This window comes from Sclerotinia sclerotiorum, genomic scaffold (genome assembly GCF_000146945.2).
Source record: "Sclerotinia sclerotiorum 1980 UF-70 scaffold_8 genomic scaffold, whole genome shotgun sequence".
NCBI lineage: Eukaryota > Fungi > Ascomycota > Leotiomycetes > Helotiales > Sclerotiniaceae > Sclerotinia > Sclerotinia sclerotiorum.
The window spans coordinates 1,148,661-1,160,635 of NW_001820828.1; the positions used below are offsets into that span (position 1 = coordinate 1,148,661).

At 42.3% G+C, this 11,975-nt stretch overlaps 4 protein-coding genes across 4 annotated transcripts; 1 reads left to right on the forward strand and 3 right to left on the reverse strand.

The window, feature by feature from the left end:
* Positions 1–420: 420 nt before the first annotated feature.
* Positions 421–2,094, reverse strand: SS1G_06750 (hypothetical protein; the record flags this gene model as incomplete). The annotated part of the gene is made up of 4 exons (XM_001592459.1): positions 421–921; positions 977–1,222; positions 1,296–1,781; positions 2,038–2,094. 4 exons carry the CDS (start codon positions 2,092–2,094, stop codon positions 421–423), a joined length of 1,290 nt encoding a protein of 429 aa, XP_001592509.1.
* A 771-nt stretch (positions 2,095–2,865) lies between these two features.
* SS1G_06751 (hypothetical protein) lies at positions 2,866–5,073 on the reverse strand (the record flags this gene model as incomplete). Its single annotated transcript, XM_001592460.1, has 5 exons — positions 2,866–3,380; positions 3,432–3,779; positions 4,296–4,382; positions 4,535–4,798; positions 4,881–5,073. 5 exons carry the CDS (start codon positions 5,071–5,073, stop codon positions 2,866–2,868), a joined length of 1,407 nt encoding a protein of 468 aa, XP_001592510.1.
* Positions 5,074–6,590: 1,517 nt separating this feature from the next.
* On the reverse strand, positions 6,591–8,182 carry SS1G_06752 (hypothetical protein; the record flags this gene model as incomplete). The annotated part of the gene is made up of 3 exons (XM_001592461.1): positions 6,591–6,673; positions 6,723–8,079; positions 8,174–8,182. 3 exons carry the CDS (start codon positions 8,180–8,182, stop codon positions 6,591–6,593), a joined length of 1,449 nt encoding a protein of 482 aa, XP_001592511.1.
* Positions 8,183–9,667: 1,485 nt separating this feature from the next.
* On the forward strand, positions 9,668–10,915 carry SS1G_06753 (mitochondrial 54S ribosomal protein RML2; the record flags this gene model as incomplete). The annotated part of the gene is made up of 3 exons (XM_001592462.1): positions 9,668–10,634; positions 10,691–10,764; positions 10,820–10,915. 3 exons carry the CDS (start codon positions 9,668–9,670, stop codon positions 10,913–10,915), a joined length of 1,137 nt encoding a protein of 378 aa, XP_001592512.1.
* Between the last annotated feature and the right edge of the window lie 1,060 nt (positions 10,916–11,975).

An 11,975-nucleotide genomic window follows, 5' to 3' on the forward strand; every position in this document is an offset into this window, starting at 1 on the left:
AATTCTTACCCCTCACTCCCGACTGCTCACTCCAACCTCACTCAATCTTCCTTCTCCCTCCTCCCCACTCTCTTCCCCATCACCCATCTCTCTCCCGCCCACAAGCTCAACCTCTTACAACTTCCTTCCCACTCGAGCAATAAGATCATACGATACCATACCATACGAGGAAGAACAAACTATGATATGCGCCCAAGCTAGACTCCCATAATGCATTCATCCATCCATCAATCCCTCCATCCATCCTTGCATCCATTTATTTATTTATTCATGGCTATTCCATACTTTCCCTAGAAACATTCAAGAAGTAAAGACATTACTTCCTCAACAGGATAAAAACAGATGAACTTCCTTTCTTATCCCTCATCCATATCCATATTCCTTCATTTCGTTTCGAATGTCCTTTCAAGACAACACAATCTAAGCTCCTACCCTAACATCTCCATCAGCTTGTCCATTCTCCAAAGTCTTTTCCAGTGCATCAAGTTCTTCCTCTTCCTCTTCTTCCTCCTCACTGTCATCTACTTCCTCACCATCCTCATCCTTAAATCCGCTATCAATGTCCAACTTCCTCAATCGTCTTCTCATCTCATCCCTCTCTCCATTTTGCCATCTAATCAAAGTCGCAGGCGCATGAACCTTAAATCCATAAATTCGTGGTACATATCGATCGAAACTTTTCGCCGGGATCATCGCTGGGTAAACCTGAAATAAAATATTATGAAATGAAGTCCCGAAATATGCGCCATCAATTGCGGAATGTCGAGAGGATTTAGGATTATAGATATCTTCGCAACGAGAGCAGTAAAGTTTAACAGCTTTGACATTTGGATTGTCGCTTTGACCCATTGGAAGAAGTGGATGCGATTTACACATAACTCGAGGACATTTTCCAAAGTCGGCTTTCTTGTATTTTTCAAGCTGGAAAAGATTATGATTAGTATAGTCTTAAGGTCAAGATGAATCAAGTACTCACCATTTTGGCCAATCCTCTAGTAGTGACGATATAACGAGCATGGACTAAACCATATAAATGTCTTGCCGACTTCTCAATAGTCTCTCTCATATCATCATCACAATCCAAATCAAAGACATCCGTAACTAAATCCAACGCATATTGATAGTATTGAACCTCGGTTTGAAGTCCTGTAAGGTTGAATCGATCGGTGAGATAGTCTTCGTCAATTTCGCAAAAGTACTCATTACCGCGAGATGAAATAAACTAAAAAAGTAGTGTATTAGCAAATATACTCTTGCATGTGTGTAAACTGATATGAAATATGGCCGAGAACTACATGTTTGAAAGGCATGTACGTGGCAAAAGAGCTGGCATCGTTTTCGAGGATACTGCAATTTGATACATCGCCGCGCTCTAAAGTCTCCAGGGCATGGTCAACTAGCGCTGTTGCGTGAAGGGCACGTTCAGAAATCGCTGGCAAAAGATCAAGAAGGTTATCCATTGCTTTGATATTTGCCTTGGAATAGAAACAGCCAACTGATTCGCGTCCTTGAGCCTCAAGATCCTCTACTTCTGAAGCTCGACGTTTCTTGCCTCTCTTATCTCTCTTGCCTTTCTTACCCCGTCTGGGTAACAGAGTTGGCGGAGGACCTGGTGATGGCGTAGATTCCAGGACGTGACGACCACCCGCATCAAACGAACCAAAGATCATCATGCGTAGTCGAGAAGAGATAATATTTCCACTTTCACAATGATAAGTGAGATGGTAGTTTGGAAAACGAAATCGCAGAAGATTATCTTCGAGAGCCGTGGTTCCATTCACCTTTATCGTGAGCTTCCTCCATCCCTTCCACATCGATCGATCGAGTCGATACCTTCCTTGACATCATCCGTACCGCAAACCATAGGTCTTTTCGTAGAAGAATCGTAGTCGACAGGAAGGAGCGCTTCCTTCATCCATAAAAGCGGAGGAGCGATGCGCACCAAATGGCACAAACCTCAAGCCTCGAGCCAGTCCCTCCCAAACGTCCCAAGAACCAAAACTCGCAAATCAAAAGAATAAAAAAATAATAACATACCCAATCTCTCCAGTAACTAGTATAATCGCTATCAGTTTCGCTATTAAAATCGTCCATGATAAAAATCTCCTGGTGGTAAAATCGTCGCTGCTGGGAAAATGTCGTTCAGGAAATAAAATGTACGGTTCAAAATTACCTATAGCATGTGCTTCTCTCAGCACTTGCCAGGTCAATATTTTGCAAAGGTGGAAAGGCTGAATTGTCGTTGTTTCTGCTTTAGTTTAACCTTACTTGGAGGGGCAGTAAAAGGCGGAAAGAAAGTGTGGTGCACGGACCCGTTTGTTGTCAGAATGCGCATTGGCTGGAACGAACCCCTTTATCAAAATCAGAATTTATAGAGCAGAGTATATTGATATCATGGAGATACAGATCCAGGAACATCTACAATGGAGTTCCTCATAAGTAATAAGCTCTTAGTAATTACATTTTAATACCTAATACCGTCCATTTAATACCCTAAAGATGACATATATTCAAGTGAATATACTAAAACATTTACTCGACACCAGAGGGTGATGGAAAAAGTCCATATCTCTTAGAACGAACTCGGGCAATAGAAGCTAGATTCGGACATTCATTCAAACCACAACATCATCTCAAATTGTGCTCCGTATTAGGGGCCATCTTAACGCTGGATTGGCTGTTGTATTTACACTTCCACCTGAGTGAATCGCTTTCCCACAGTAGAAAGGTTCTATGGTATCTTGTTGGTTAAACTATGTTTAAGTACTCATATCAACAACCACCTCTATCTACCCTATGTCTATTCTCATAATGATATCCATCTCGCTTTATCAAGTTCCGTTCTATTACCATTCCATCCTATTCCTAAATTTCATTTCCCATCATCACATTATCTGGCAATAGTGCAACGCCTAAACACGCAACAAAAGTCCCCGCTCCAGCTAGAAATAAGGGGCCATTGAGGTTCGTCGCCAGTAATTTCGCTGCTATTAAAGGACTAAAAATAGAGAATAATCTTCCCCAAAAACTCGCCATTCCACTAGCTGTTCCTCTTACCGACGCTGGGAAAGCTTCCGGTGTCCAACCGTACAATACCGAATTGAACATGGATTGAAAGAAATATTCCATGACGCTAAGTCCCACGTTGGCTGATTGAGTGTGGACTGCCGCAAAGAGAAAGAATGATGTGGCCATTAATGCAGATGAGAAGATCATGGAAAGCCGTCTTCCTACTCGAGGTACTTTTACCATGAGAGCCCCTAAACTTACGCCTACAATACCCGGCATATATATGATAACAAAGTTGCGGTAAGTTTCAGCGTATCCGACTTTGTGTTCCAACCCTTTTCGAGCCAAAATTGTGGGAAGAAATGCGCCTTCTAGATGTTAGTACATTCTCATGTAACCAAATCAATAAGAGTTATATGTACCTGCGACCGAAAACCCCCAGTAGTCAAATGCGTATATTAACCACACTAAAATGGTAACTCGCGCAGTTTGCTTTGATTTGAATAATATCCCAACTCTCTTGATCTCCCTCTTGGTCTTTTGACGTAAACTCAAACCCTTGGGAATAACCGTTCCTCGAAGACGATCGTCACCAGAAGTTGTCGAGGTGGGAGATAGAGGAGCCTCGGTATTATCTAAGGCCCTGAAATCCTCAATGGTAAGCTTTAAAGGTTTCTTGTTTGTTTTTGCAATTTTCTGCAACACCTTCAAAGCCTCTTCGTCCCTGCCCTTGCTAAGGAGATATTTAGGCGACTCCTGAAAAGTGAAGACTAAAAACCGCATCATGAATATGAACAAAGATATTGCACCCAGAGTGAACAATAGGTACCTCCATCCCATATTGTCCTTTTTGGAACAGCATTCAGCGCCTGGTGCCAAGTCCTTTGCTTTACATGATGGTAGGTCCGTCGCGCAGGAATGTTTGGGTATAAATCCGTAAGCTAAGCCACTGCAAACGACAACTCCGATCGGTTGAAAGATCGACAAAAGTGCTAAGAGAAACCGATTTTTCTAGTGATAAATGTTAAATGCTGCTTTTCAGATAGTGTCGCGTGGGGGCACACCTGGGGAAGGAATTCCAGAGCAATTGTTGTGTCTATGGGAATGTTTCCTCCAATACCAAAACCAGTAAAAGCGACTAGCACAAGAAAACCAGTGTACGAACTCGGTATTGCCATGCAGATTCCAAAAATTGAGGTAATGAAGACGGTGCCATTGAAAGCCCATTTGCGACCTGAAGGATGAAGTTATTGGAGAGTGCAAGATAATATGGGCTGGTCACTTACCGATCATATCGACCAGAACTCCCCATACTAGAGCTCCAACTGTCAAACCAGCATTGACGACTGTGAATAAACGACCCAATTGCGTATCTACATGAATTGATTAGCACTGTAGGTCGTGCAAGTCCTCCCTCAACTATTTCTGTGTAACAACTCTTATCTCTGACATAATGCGGAGTACAGAACCGCTGTCAAGCCCAAATTCATCGTCAAATGCCAATCCAATGCGTGGTGCCACATACCGTCAATTCCCATCTCTCTTTGCAGAACTGGCGCAATCAAACCGAATGCATGCGCCCACAGTAGATCCAAGAAGTATCCCAAACCACACAACCCCCATATATACCATTGATACCTTCCCATCCCCATCTCATCAATCTCTGCCGCAACCAACAAGATCTTCTTATCCTGAATTGACAAGCCATCAGAAACGGAATCGCTGGTCAATGCTTCGGTGTCACTCGATATCTTTGAGGCTGGAGAAATGCGACCATCGTTTGAATTGCCTGTAGCCCCTCAATTAGTACAATTTCTCTTGTATGTATTAGTCTAAACTGAGTGAAGAAATATAATGAATCCAAATTTTACCTGGAGATACAGAGCCTTCAACCTCTATATTCTTCGTCTCATCATGTCCCTCACTTTGTCTCAAGTTTGATGAATTCATATTTAGCAGCGGAACAATACTTTCTCTTTCCCTCTCAATAGCAGTACGTACTAATTCTCTCTTCTTTTGTCTTTTAAAATTGTCTTTTCTGCCCCGAGAAAAATAAGTGCGCATGGCATTTGTGTTAGATATGTGCAAAATAAGTTTAAGTACATTGGGTATGGTTAGTTGATTTATCCGGTAGAGAGGTTAAGCAAGTCGATGATATCAACATCGATATCTAAGTTTGCACTTGCTTAGCGGGAACACTTTAGGTTGGTAGTGAGTTGGTCAGGTCAGTCGGTCAGAAACAACAAAGGCTTGCAAGCACCCATCGGGTGCATGAAGTGTTGATTTGTTGATAGGTAATAATCTTTCGGGAAACGTTACTACGTAGGTAGGTATATATCTGGTTATCGAGATAATAAGAAAAGAGTGAACCTACATGCCTTCTGATTTCCAGTCATCAAAAGCAAGCAAGCAAGCAGCTAAAAGAAGTAAAAGCAACTTCCAATTATGTCTCAAGAAAATATTACAAAGGAAAGTGGTCGATTGATTGACAACGCCAGTATGGCTTAGACAAACATCTAAAGTGGTGTCGCCTTCAAGCTAGTGTCGAAGTGAGATAGCTGGGTCGACTTTTTCATCTACTTGACTCTCGTAATGAAGCCATGTCATGATGGCAATCGAACGTTATGCGCCGGAAAAAGCTGGTCCAAGAGATTCCGACGAAAAACAAATGCATGAAAGAGAGGCCTCGACCTTCCGATCGGAACTTAAGTATCGAGTCTAGATAATCATTGTCACGCCTTTCGAGCCTTTCGATTATTTATGTGTCCAGAGTTTGAGTAGCAAGAGAGAGGTTAATGAATGAGACAACGTCCATTGGGTAGAACATTTGGGGTATGGTGGACTGGTAGGACCAAAAAGAAAAAAAAAAAAAAGATCCCTTACCCCTCATACATCATACCTCATGCCGACCGACCCCTCCTTACCTCTGTGTTTTCCTTCTGACATCCATCCATCCCACTCCATCCCGAACATTCATATCAAACTAATATTGAGTTCCCAAACTTCGGCTCGGGCCCTGATTGTTGTACGGACGATTCGATCATACACTGTGAACCAAGGCCAGAGACCATTCATATGTATTTTAATTCGTGATGGTTATTCTTGCGCCTAAAAATATATCTACAAAAGCTATTTCATGTTACCGACACAAGAAATAAAACCCCCCCCTTCCCCACTTTTCACAACTCATGACAGCAATGGAGCCAAACTGCCAATACTTTTCTGCTATATGCTTGTAGCCAGAACATTCGCTGCAAGACATCGAGCAATTGTGAAATCAAACATCAAATTCCCAGACGCCGATACTGTAAGATCCATTTGCATACAGACTTAAACGCCAGATTTATGTTAAAAAAAGAGTATGCACCAAACCCAACTGAACAAGAAAGATATCAATCAACGCCTCGAGAAGCATCGACATAATCCAAAGCCAGACCATTGACCAGGATAATGTGTGGTATATTTGGTAGTCCGGTCCATAAGATCATCCGTCGTAAGTACCATTTCGTATCCCAACCAATTAAAAAGCAAAGGGTGTATCCAGGGGAGAGCAGGTAGTAATATGGTAGCTGTCATATTTTCTATGAGGATTCTAAAGGTTGAGTTACATCAATACCATAAAGAGATGCATGTTTCTTAGCCCATTGTCTGGTAAGGATTGAGGCTAAGGAAATGTTAGTCATATTCGGATAAAATGCTTTGGAAATACATACCCTTCAAAAATTTCTTGCTAGCATACTTCTTGAAGAATGCCTCATGGGTAACAGGACGAGCAAGGTAATCAACCATCAATTGAAAGACAGGTTCAATCTCATCTTCACTGTATCCGGAGTAGTGAGTCAACACTGGGTCCCATTCACCCTTCTCAAGGATAAGTCGGGCAAGATACATGGATGCGGCGGCGACGTGACTGGGGAGGTACTTCATGAATCGGTGATCAAGAAGACTGATCTCCATCAAGTACTTGCCCAATGTACGGGTTTGGATGTCGTAGTCATCAGCCTTAGAGATACGTCTCAAGAAGTTCATGGGGTTGGGGTAGCTCAAGTCATAGTTGAGAGCACTGAGAACGTAACGTTCGGCACTGAGGATTTCTGCCTCAGTGAATCCATCATCGGCGACGTGACGGAAGTTGGCAACGTGGGGTGAGAGGACTTCTTCGTACTTGGAGGCAATGAACATGGCAGTAACGCCAACGAGTTGAAGACGATCAAGTTGAACAACCTTGGTGGAGAGAAAGCGGTCGATGATGTTGACAGCAAGGAACAAAGTTTCCGGGAGAAGGTGAAAACGTGTGTGAACTTCAATGAGCCAGTCGACGAGGATGCCGCGCATTTTCCACTCCAGATCCTCTTGATGGGCCATATACTTTTCGTTAGGTTTGGTAGCGACCTCCAACTTCTTCAAGTATTCAAAAATCTCAACGACGTACTCGGCCACCATCAAAGGGTCATCCGAGTCTTCGGCATCCAAGTCGCGTACACCTTCGGCGAACTCAAGTCTGACAGATTCCTTTGGCTCTGGTTCAACAATAGCCTCTGCTTCGTTCTCCTTCTCCTCGACGACTTCACTTTGCTTGATTCGCTTTTCTGCTTCAATGTGGACCTTCTTTCGGGATGGTTGTTCATCTTCAACGGGTGTTTCTTCCTTGACTGAAGCTGCTATCGTAGCCGCAGCTGCAGCAGTCTTCCTCTTCATAACACCCGACCCAGCCGCCTTGCTCAATGACTTTTTGTTTGCATCTTTAGCTCCGAGGGCTGATCGTGTACTGTTCTTGGTAACGCCTGTTGGTTGAGAAGCTTTTGAAACTAGTCCACTCTTGGCAGCAGGCTTCTTTGCCTCAACGGCATCACCTCCTTTGGCAACGTTGCTTACATCTCCCAGTGCGGCCCGTTTTCGGAGTGGTTGTGTGTTGGCGGTTGATTTCTTGCTTGCAAGTGGTTTCTTAATGGCACCGGTAGCCTCTTCTGTGGTAAAAGCTGCAGATTTAGATCTGGTAAGACGAGTTGTGACACCAGCTACATTCTCATCGTTCTCATTTGTAGGGGCCCGACGGCTAGTTGCTCGACTCTATATGCACACATGATTAGCGCTAATCAATTGCGACCAATTGAACGAACTCGTAGTTTTGGGAATGGAACTATGTGGTTTCTGGGGTACATACAACTGGCATATTTGACGATGTGTTATATTAACTATTATGTGTGGAGTGTTGTGGAGAGAATGATGGGGTGGGTCGCTAAAAAGAAAATGGTCAGCAAGACGCGATCTATAGGTGTTGGAAGCGCGTGACGAATGTTGAAGACAACGAGATGAAGACGCGAAGTGACGACCACAACAAGATGTATAAGGTAGAAGGGTATACATACATGAAGATGGATTAGACCTTCGTGGATCCCGACGTGTAATTGACGATAGGAAGAATTGGGGTTGTGATATATCGACTTTGTTGACAGATGAAGAATTGAACTTTTTTTTTTTGAATTTGTACACGAAACCGAAAGAACCTGAGCGATTGAACAAACAAGATACCGAGATGGATCTAATGCTGGCAAAATACCTAAAAGGTTATCAAGAACATGAAGGTCGAAGGGTCGAGGTGCAGTATTTTTTGGTTTGTTTATGGGTAGGATGAGTTGATGTTTATGGATTGTGGGATGTGGATGTGGATGATGAATGAAGGGTGGAATAATGTGTGAGGAAGACTTTCTAAAGAGGATGTCAGAGCTTCCCAAGGTTGCTAGGCACTCGCTTGTTGTGGGTGGGATTTAGCGTGTCGTGCTTCCTTTCGTGGCTTTGGCCTGGTACAGTAACAAGGGTATTTTGGGAGGAGAGCGAATAGATAGACAGATAGAGAGATAGAGACAATAGTATTATACTCGAGTAGGGACCTAGTAAGATAAGTGTGTTTAGAAAGCAACGGCCAAATAGATGATGTAAAAGCTCAATTTGGATCAATTAAAATCTTTCAAAAAGGAAAATCTTTTATAGAAATGATTTTTAAATCAATTTGACTAAATGGAGCTATTCAAAAGTGTTCATCTAACCAAGATTTATGGTAGAAATTGGATAATATTTTGGATTTTGGTCGGTCACAACAAGCTCATATATCCACAATTGACCTAACTTTTTCTGTATTGAACCAAGTTAGAGACGCAGATAGCTTTGTTGATTTTCATTTAGTCCTAGGCAACCACTAAGCAACACTCTTTTTTCGTTCCGCGTGGCTCAATCCCGCGGTGGCTAGTGATAGATTCCGAGAGATGGCACCTAGAAAAGTACAACTTATTGTTGAATTGAAATTCAATGATTGAAAATGTCTTGAAGATACCAGGGAGATACATATAATCTATTACTGATTATATACTTGGTAAGTCTATAAATCTCTTTTTATTTTCATAGCATTCATACAATTTTCCCTTGAATATTGTATCTGAAGTGATAGTAGAAAATTTATTTATATTCTGCTACATATGATTGCGTTCAAATACTCAAACTAAACCCAATCTGGAGATAGCCTTTCCGAAAGAAGTTTGAGAGACGTTCAAGCACAAACGACATCGACTTTCAAAACTCCCAACCACTATTTCCGGAGGCCCTCGCCGTGGCGAGAAGATCAATCGAATTGCGGTGATCAATTCGATATATAGCATACATCATGTTTCAACCCAGGATACTTGCGCGACAATGTCCAAGGGCAACATGCAATTACCTACCCACCATTCGACCCTTCCCTCGCACATACGCAACGGTCGTTGAGCCAGTAAAGGCTGAAGTCCCTGCAGCACAAGCTGTAACAGCAGGTTTTGCACCTCCTATATTCTCATCTGATAGCAGCAGTGCTACTTTTGCTATGCGAACATACAAGCCAAGAACACCTGGTGTCAGACATTTAAAGAGACCTATAAACGACCATTTATGGAAAGGACGACCATTTTTACCTTTGACTTTCGCTAAGAAGGGTCATGGAAAGGGAGGAAGGAACAATAGTGGTCGAGTCACAGTTAGACATCGAGGTGGCGGTCATAAGAGAAGAATTCGTACCGTGGATTTTCATCGAATGACGCCTGGAGTACATACAGTGGAACGTATTGAACATGATCCAGGAAGGAGTGCGCATATTGCATTATTGAACGAAGAAGCTACCGGTAGAAAGAGCTATATTGTTGCTGCGGAGGGCATGAGGGCTGGAGATAAAGTACAAAGTTATCGAGCCGGTATACCAAGAGATTTATTAGAGAGTATGGGAGGATTTGTAGATCCTGGTGTGTTGGCTGCAAAGACTGCTTGGAGAGGAAACTGTTTACCATTACACATGATTCCAATTGGTACAAATATTTATAATGTTGGATCAGCGAAAGGAAGAGGTGCTGTGTTCTGTAGAAGTGCAGGAACATATGCGGTTGTGGTATCAAAAGATGATGAGACATCCAACAGAAATAAAGGTCCAATGTATGCCACTGTACGATTGCAGAGTGGTGAGGTGAGAAAGGTTAGTATTCATGCATGCGCAACTGTAGGCATTGCTAGTAATCCTCATCATCAACATCGACAACTTGGTAAAGCTGGTCGTTCAAGATGGCTGAACATTAGACCAACAGTTAGAGGTCTTGCTATGAACGCTGGTACGTATCTCATACTTTAATTACAATTAAGTCTTGAATGCTCACAAATTTCGCAGCCGACCATCCACACGGAGGAGGAAGAGGTAAATCAAAGGGTAACGTCGACCCTGTTAGTCCATGGGGTCAACCTGTATGTATTCCATCCTTCAACCTTAAAGATGCATACTAACATTACTCCCCCCCAGGCCAAAGGAGGTTACAAAACTAGAAAGGTTCGCAAGCCTAATAAGTGGGTGGTAACCGCTCGTGAAAGAAATCACGGAAAGAGAAGAACAAAGTAGAGGCTCAATTATCTGATATACATTGTATTGAAGTTGTACATGTAGACTATGTATCTTCCCTATTACATATGGAAGTATTCTTACACACCATGTACAATATCAAACACGGAACAAGTGATATGCCTACCAATCCTCCACATTTGACATGCTCCTTTGCATTTCGTCTACACGCTCATTGATGATCACTCATTATATACCTCTAGTATAATATACTCCTTTAAATAAATCATTACAGTCTTCCATGCCATTCTATCCTCAATCCTAATGATCCAAAATCCCCAGTAGCGGCTAGACAAGTAGCCAACTCAACAAACCATAATCAACCATTCTCCTACTTTCTCCCATCACACCACACCACATCATATCATCATCATCATCATCATCACCTAGACCCTATAGCATCCATTATATCTTCGCCTTCAATCCCCCTCAGCTCACTAAATCTACATCACTACATGACTACATTATATCATATACATCATATCCAATGAACTTCAATCAATCGAGTAAAATCCCCGAAATCGTCTTTTCTTTCCTCTTTCCTCTTTCCTCTTTCCTCTTTCCTCTTTCCTCTTTCCTCTTCCGTTCTAAGATCTTACCGCAAACTCCAACTTCAACAACTATACACTGCAATTCATTTCTCCCCCTACCAAATCCATCCCATCCCATCACCTCTCTTCTGTTACAACACCTTCCACATCTTCAAATCCCATTCTCGAAATCCAATCTCAAATATAATTAATGAATACCTGTTAAATACCTAGATACTCAAACCGAAAAAGTACCGCATTGATAACTCCATCATCATCATCATCATCACTCACCCACCAACAGTCATCTCACCCCACCTCACCTTATTCCAGCCCCGTTCCACCGCAAACTAAAAAGCAACTTCACCAAAAATCAACCATACCCCCTTCAAAAAAGAAGTTTGCAGAAATATTTTCAAAAATTGTAAACTAAAATACCATAAACCTACTAAATACACATCCCAACCACCAACCACCAACCGCCTACCACCAAAACCAATCATCTAATATACAGTTTACATACCTACATA